Source organism: Morone saxatilis, unplaced genomic scaffold (assembly GCF_004916995.1).
Source record: "Morone saxatilis isolate NCDOM2014 unplaced genomic scaffold, NCSU_SB_2.0 Contig21, whole genome shotgun sequence".
NCBI classification, from domain to species: domain Eukaryota; kingdom Metazoa; phylum Chordata; class Actinopteri; family Moronidae; genus Morone; species Morone saxatilis.
Window position 1 is genome coordinate 2,652,535 of NW_023339774.1, and position 7,526 is coordinate 2,660,060.

Consider the following 7,526-nt stretch of genomic DNA (forward strand, 5'->3'; position numbering starts at 1 on the left):
CAATGTTGATTTTTGTGTGTGTGTGTGTGTGTGTGTGTGTGTGTGTGTGTGTGTGTCAGCTGCAGGTGTATTGTGTCTCTCGGTCAGTCAAGAGTCTCCACAGCTAATTATTGTTCTCTCCCACACAGTCACATCAAATTCAATTTCATGAGCTTTAATGGCACGAAAGGTTAAAAACAGTGATTCCACAACCAGAAAGCCCAGCACAGAGAAATATTCATTATTTGATTAGCAACAATCATCTGGTGCATTTCCAGACATACAGAAACACACATTAGAACAACTGCAGAAAATGTAACTAATGTCTCAAATATTAATGTGCTTTATTGTTTTGACCAGAGTCTGGTAGTGTAATGCTAAAGCAGCAGGTCTACAATGTGAACAGATGTAGTGCCAAAACAATTGGTCATTTGATTGATTGCCCTATTGACCAGAGTTATTTATCAAACCACAATAGAAAACATCCTCAGGTTCCAGCTTCTCCACTGTGAGTATTTGCTGCTGTTTTCTGTCTTATGGCATTATAATGTGAATATCTTCGGGATTTGAAGTCTTGGTCGGAAAAAGCATTTGTCAAATGTCATGTTTTGATTAATGGTAAAACATAACATGTTGCAACACAACAGGTGAAAACACAGAGGCAAACACAACAGAAAGTCCATTTGACAATTAAACACAGCCATGCAGACGCTGTGCATTGTTTTTGATCTTGTATGTTGTGTTAACTCGCGCTGCATTTTTAATCAGCCTTTCTGCTCGCACTGTACCGATCAATACACCCTTTTCACAGCAGCCGTTTTCACATGAAATAGTAGGGTAATCACAGGTGTTATCGGTGACACTTATTATGGTTCCATTCTATTTAGTGTAGAAGGGCCTTTTCAGTGAGCCAACACCCACAATAGCAGCAGCTTGACTGAATGAACAGAGCCATAATTATCTGGCAACAGTACTATTTCATGTTAAAGTGGCTGCTGTGAAAAAGGTCTATTGGTCACAGTGTAGAGCTCACCCTGAACGTAAGCATGGAACCACCAGTCAGTTTTGTCTTGTGATGATTCCCTTATGTTTGTTCTAGGGCTGAAAATGTTCATAGTCGACTAACAGTCGTTACATAAAGCTACTAGTCGACAAGAGTTAAATATATAGATTTTAACAGCCGCCTGTTAAATGATAATGGAAAAAGCAGTAATGATTCTGAATGTCTCGGAACAACCAGCAAGGCTGTACATTTAGTTCATTTATTTCAACACAGTATTACATCACACAAGCCTCGTTGTTGAAAACACGGAATAAATAACTTCCAACTTCACTAAAACAAATATTGAGGGACTTATTGATACAATTATCCCACTTAATGATTATCCCAATAATTAACAAATTATTGTTTTTTTATTGCATGACCTGATTATATCGTATACTGTATCGTCCTATCTCTATTCAGATAAGATGCGTCCTCAGCAATGTTGTTCAAAAGGTTACTCTACTCTATTCTACTCTGCATCAAAAGTGAGAATATGGAGCCTCTGATGGCTGGAAGATGTAGACAGTATGGTGTTTGCTTTAGTGTCAAGACAGTTTTCGCCACAACATGTAAAATACTAATATTAGAACAAGCTCAGAGTTTACAACGGTCTTTTGACAGCAGCCATGAGGGAAATCAGGCAGTGGAGCTGCTCACACTGCAGACAGCCGGCCCAGAGAGGCAGAAATTCAACCAGTTCCAAGAACCAGATAATTGATCGTTCAGGCAATTAATCTTGTGTCATGACCATTTTCAAACTGCAATACTTTGGTAGAAATTAGTCGAGGGTTAAAATAATCTGCCCGGCCTAAGATTTAACTAAACACATCACTCCTCATGCAGAAGACGGTGGTTTGGAGAGTTAACAAAAAATGGAAAATCCTTCATGAGACTCATGCCCATTAAAATCCGCTTTTGCCATTCTTTCCCTTTATTCCCTCTTGTCATTCTTCCCTTAATGACTCCCCCCTCCTTCCCTCCCTCCCTCATAGTCAGACTCTAACAGGATCACTGTTGTCTGATTGCAGTCATCAGGTCATTAACATGTAAACAAACAGCACTGTTCTGCATACGGCTCCATGCAGGTGTCTCTGCTAATGCAATTCAAATCGAGCAGTGTGTTAGTATTGGTAGCAATTACAGCTAATGCTGTGTGTGTGTGTGTGTGTGTATTTGCTGTGTATCCTGCTGTGTGTCTGAATGATAGTTTGTGTTTAAAGGGATCACTTAATGATTGAAATCATTATTCTATTCATTTTGTTCTTGTTGGTTCAGTCCAGGTTGGATTTTAAAGATCTCTGACATGTGGTTATTAAAGCGTCACTAATCATTATTATTGTTAAGCCATGTTATTATAGTTCGTATAATATAATCCGCATTATTTTATTGACTCTGTTTCTAAATAAACTCAAATACACTGTATCGCTGGTAGTGGGACCATTTTTGTTATATATCTACTGACACATACGCAGATACTGACATAGAGAGGTAGACATAAAACACGATCCTGTTGAATTATGGGAACTGTAGGATTAAGAGCTTGAGCCGTATTAGGGACTAACACTTAGAATATCTCAGCCTGTGCTGCGTTAGTTTTAACTATTACTTTTTAAAATGTCTCTAACAATTCCCCCCTTTATGTCCAGTACTACATCACTGGAGGACCTCCTTACAGCCATGGTACCTTTTTGAGTCCTGCCCCTGTGTAGGCTTTGCCTCAGGCCTAAATATTCAATTTCAGAATGAGTACAGATGACACTGGCTAACCACTGTGTGTAGGATTTGAAAATTGAATAAAGTGGATCAGTTTTCACCGAGGTTGTTTCTACAAAGAAAAATTTAATGACATCTGAATAAATGCTTAGATATTCTACACATAGTGACTTTAATATGTTGCTAGTCACAAGGAAGGACATATGGACTGTGACTGTCCGGTCAGGTGACAGATTGAACATGTCCCCAGAGGGAGCTCTGCCATCTGACTCTCAAGAGTCTTGACATTTTCCTTTCTCTGCAGGAACAATGCACACTGTGGGTACAAAGTTTCTGTGTTGGAAACACCGACTGAGTAACATTCATCGCTGCTTCCTTTAAAGTCTTCTTTAAAATTCTCTCTCTCTCCTCCAGGGCAACTTGCCAAAATACTCCCATAATGCCCTGGTGGTCCAGGCGATGAAGACCAACCTGACCGACCCTGACATGCACGTGTTGTTCTTCGACGTGGAGGCGGTGATCATCCAGCTGCTGACAGAGGAAGCCCAGAGACCCAACCCCACGCTGGTGTCTCCAGAGACGCTGCAGAAGAGCCAGGCCGGGGCTGACAAGGGGGGGTCCTTCCTGGCAAACAAGATCTTTAAACAGGTCAGTAGACACAGGAAATTCTATCTGTCACAGTCCTAAACTATCAATCAGTGTGTATTGAATAAAGATTAACAAGCTTAGACGTGTGTCTTTTATCTCATTCTTGTGCTGGTCATTTACTATTTTATTTGAGCTTTTTAATGAGATGATCTCCTGTCCGAACCAGGTGAAGGAGACAATGAAGGAGACCATCAAGGAGCACCTGTTGGACGAAGATGAGGAGGAGGAGGAGGAGATGAGGAGGCGAGAGGAGAAGTCCAAGTCTCTGAGTCTGCTGGAGTACAACCTGACCATGGACACAGCCAAACTCTTCATGTCCTGCCTGCACGCCTGGGGTCTCAACGAACAGCTGGACGGCATCTGTCTGGAGCGGCTAGGCATGCTCAGACCGCACTGCCCCATCTCCTTCGGCCTGATCTCCAGGGGAGGACACATGTCCCTCATGCTGCCCACCTTCAAGGTACTTGTCTGGTAATGAAATGAGTAGATGGGATCTTATTATCTTCATATACATTTTTATATTCCATCACGTTCTCCCACAGTATTATTATTATTATTTCTAGTGTTTGTGGTCATTTATTCATATAGCACAAAGTTACAAAGTGCTCCACTTCAAATAATGGAATAATAAAACGGTAACAGGTAGGATGAGAAAATAATAAAGCTGCTTCCTTCTCTGAACGATCACAGAGCAACTGCAGACCTGTCAGTAACAACAGTATCAGGAAGTGATTGACGGTTCTGTAGCACCTTTATGGAGCGAGTGTCATAAAGTACTTCACCAGTCAATAAAGACAACAGATCGCCAACAGATAACAAACAGACGATACAGAGAGCGCAGGGTGTGTCTGTAGAAAAGATAAAAACTGATATCAGTGAAGTGGGAGCTGGCCTGCAAATACATGATACAGAATATAGTGTCTGAGCTGAGTAAAACGCACAAGGCCACTCAGGTTGACTCTCTTAAACCATGCACTAGTATTTCCCATGTCCCTGGTTCATTTGTCTGCCTCCTTTTCCCAGGAGTCCTTGCTGCAACAGTTGTCCCTTGCGACGGGTCTGAAGCTGACCCTGTCGGACATCGTGGGGAAGGGGACATACGGGGTATCGAGGGCTGTCACCACACAGCACCTCCTGTCTGTGATTTCACTGGCCAACACTCTGATGGGCATGACCAACGCCACCTTCGTTGGAGAGCACATGAAGAAAGCACCAGCCAGGTAACAGACGTGGATGTGTAACATTTGAATATGCTTTTGTATATTGTTTTTTGTTATCTTGTAGTTTTATTGTGAAGAGAGAAAAAAAAAAACATTTTCCAAGAGTTAGTGGAGACCAAAACACAACCTCATTGGGATGATACTGTTGCTCTATGTGTGCTGGAAGTAGGCCGCTGTTTGCTAACACAACAACTTTAAAATGCGATAATTATCAGAGGGTCCTTGAGCAGCATTTAGTAACCATTTGAGGAACTGTAGTTTAACACACTTCACCTCTGACGTAAACACTCAACTGACCCTCAGACCTCTGAGCTGATGTGCACTGTGTGAAAACTTTGCATCAGTTTTTGAGACGAGTTGACATCAGTCTATCAATCAATCAATGAAATCAGTCCACACAGCTTCTGAATGGTGATCATAAATTAACTATTTAATTCAAATATTTAATTCAAATATTAGTGGATGTCTTATCCAACATATCTGGATTCTCCAGGCAGAAAAACACAACCCTGATTCGTTATCAGTGATTCCAGCTGAAAAACAAAATAACAACCCAAACAAGGTAGAACAGAAGCACAATTCAAAGCACAGACACACAGACGCTGTTCACATACACAATGATGCCAGCAGCACCTAAAGTTCAACTACTGTCAAGTCTGTGTGTGTGTGTGAAGCTGATTGTTTAGTCTGTCTGAGCTCTCATTGAGCTGTGAAAGATTTAACACGGAGGTCGAGGTCCTGCTGCTGTAACACCAACACAACATTTCAACTTTTCATCATTTCGTCCACCCTGCACAGAATAATCAGAGAGAGAGACAGACAGAGAGACACAGAGAGACAGACAGACAGAGAGAGAGAGAGAGCTCAAGTTCATTTAATGCAGTAGCTTAAAAAGCCACTTAAACATCTGGTGTGGTTATGGTGAAATGAGTACAGGTTGGATAGAATTTGTGTTCCTCAGTGGAGTCTTGTCTTACATCAGTGATTAACAGGACCCAAAGACTATAATTAGAGCTGTGCTGTTAGAGCCAGATATGGTCAAAAATATCATCCACTCAAATTTGATCTTTTTAGTCGCATACCAGAGCTGGACTCTTTAAAGAGCAACTAAATAATATTTTTGCATAATGACATACTTATTGATAGCATGCTATGTGATATCTTTTTCTGCTCAAAACTATCTTCCGTCTGTCTGCTTTTATTTGAATATTATGTTCAGCTGACATCTCTCGCCCCTCCCTAACCTTGATGAAGACTTCTTGAAGACTGTTACATCGATTTCTGCACCAAGTATAAAATGCATAACACTGGCTCAACTGTAGCTTCAGTTTGTGCCTCTAATACATAGCTGCTGTTAACCTTAGTGAAACACGTCTAACGCCGGTGGACAGATGATATCGTACATGAATGAGATTTATTCATCTTTGTGGCAGTGAACACGACACATGGGTCAACCGATAACTGTGCTGTATTTAGAGCATAACCAGATATTTAGGGCCTACGAACAGTAGCTGTGATGAACAGCAGGGCTATGACTATGTATTGACACTCCTTCACAAACACCCGAGAGCTTCTTTTATTAGAGCTGCTAGGTCACCTACAGCACAGTGACTCTCTCAAAGGGCCATAAACGTGCTTCTAGGGACTGTCAAAGCTCCACCAGACTCCCTGTCTTTCCAGCACAGACACGGAGAGTCTGACAGTAGCTGGTCATTAGTTCTGACTGCCAGCCCTACTGTATGTCATTGTCCACGCTACACTGAGCTGGGGTCAGTTGGTCTCCCCCAATTTCCCCTGACCCACCACGTCACTCACTACAGTCGCTGCTCCCCTACTCCTCTGTTGCATTTTTTAAATATGCTGGGAGGAAGGGTTATAGCAACATTTTAGGGTGTAGTTAGCCTATTGTAATTAGTAATCTTTTGGGGCAAGTTTAAGTCAAGTCTCAAGTTAATTGAGTCCAAGTCCAAAACCAGTCTAACTTCAAATATTAAGTCCCTTGAGTCAGATTCAACTTACCTCTCAACTTAACGGAGACAAGTCTTAAGTCAAGTTTTAAGTCAAATCTGGAGACTTGACTTGGACTTGACCTCAGCATCCTAAGTTCTTGAAGGCAAGTCTAAATCGAGCCCCAAGTCAAGTCTTAAGTCAGTTGAGTCAAGCCCAAGTCCAAGTCAAGTCTTAAGTCAGTTGAGTCAAGCCCAAGTCAAGTCTCAACTTATTCCAAATGAGTCCAAATCTTGAGTTTTGTCAAAACCAAATCTCAAGTTCTTGAGTGCAAATACATTTTACATCTCAAGTCTTGTCAAAGCCAGTCTAAGTCAAGTCCCAAGTCAACAAGTCAAGTCTCAAGTCCAGTATGGTGTCCTTATATATGTCCTTGAGGGCCTATGTCAAGTCTCAAGTCTTCAAAGCAAGCCTCAAGTAAAATCTGAGGTCCTTGAAGGCCCGTCCTTGAGAATAAGTCCAATTACAATATAAAGTCAAGTTTAAATAAACTTTTAAGGCTTTCCAAAGCCAGTCTCAAGTCAAGTCCAAAGTCATTGAGGGTAAGTCAAAGTCAAGTCTTAAGTCTTCACAAATCTTTCAGGTCTATAGGCTGACCATCTGATTAAACATTTTATTGGATCAACTTTCAGGTGCCCGGGGCAACTTTATTCAGAGTGCATTCACCCACAGTGGCAACCATGCTTCCTTTGTTTAAAGCAAACCAGCAATAAAACCACTGTGTCTGTCTATGCTGGAATAATTCATCTTACGCTGCTGTGTCTGTGATTTGTTCATTCAGAAATAATGAAAAATGTGTTGCAAATCAATCTCAACTACTGGGTAGATACAGATGGAGGTGATGAACAGGAAATAGCAGTTAAAACATCAGAAACGATGAGCAGGAGGACGAAAACACCGGATAGCCCAAGTTT

The 7,526-nt window shown here is 41.4% G+C and overlaps 1 protein-coding gene across 2 annotated transcripts in view; it reads left to right on the forward strand.

The window, feature by feature from the left end:
- Window positions 1-7,526, forward strand: part of LOC118332366 (WD repeat-containing protein 7) — a 141,759-nt gene that overhangs the window by 58,091 nt on the left and 76,142 nt on the right. For both annotated transcript variants that reach the window (XM_035667609.1, XM_035667610.1), the window contains exons 16-18: window positions 3,152-3,385; window positions 3,552-3,845; window positions 4,409-4,605. In XM_035667609.1, coding sequence (XP_035523502.1) covers window positions 3,152-3,385; window positions 3,552-3,845; window positions 4,409-4,605 — 725 coding nt within the window. The remainder of the gene's footprint in view (window positions 1-3,151; window positions 3,386-3,551; window positions 3,846-4,408; window positions 4,606-7,526) is intronic.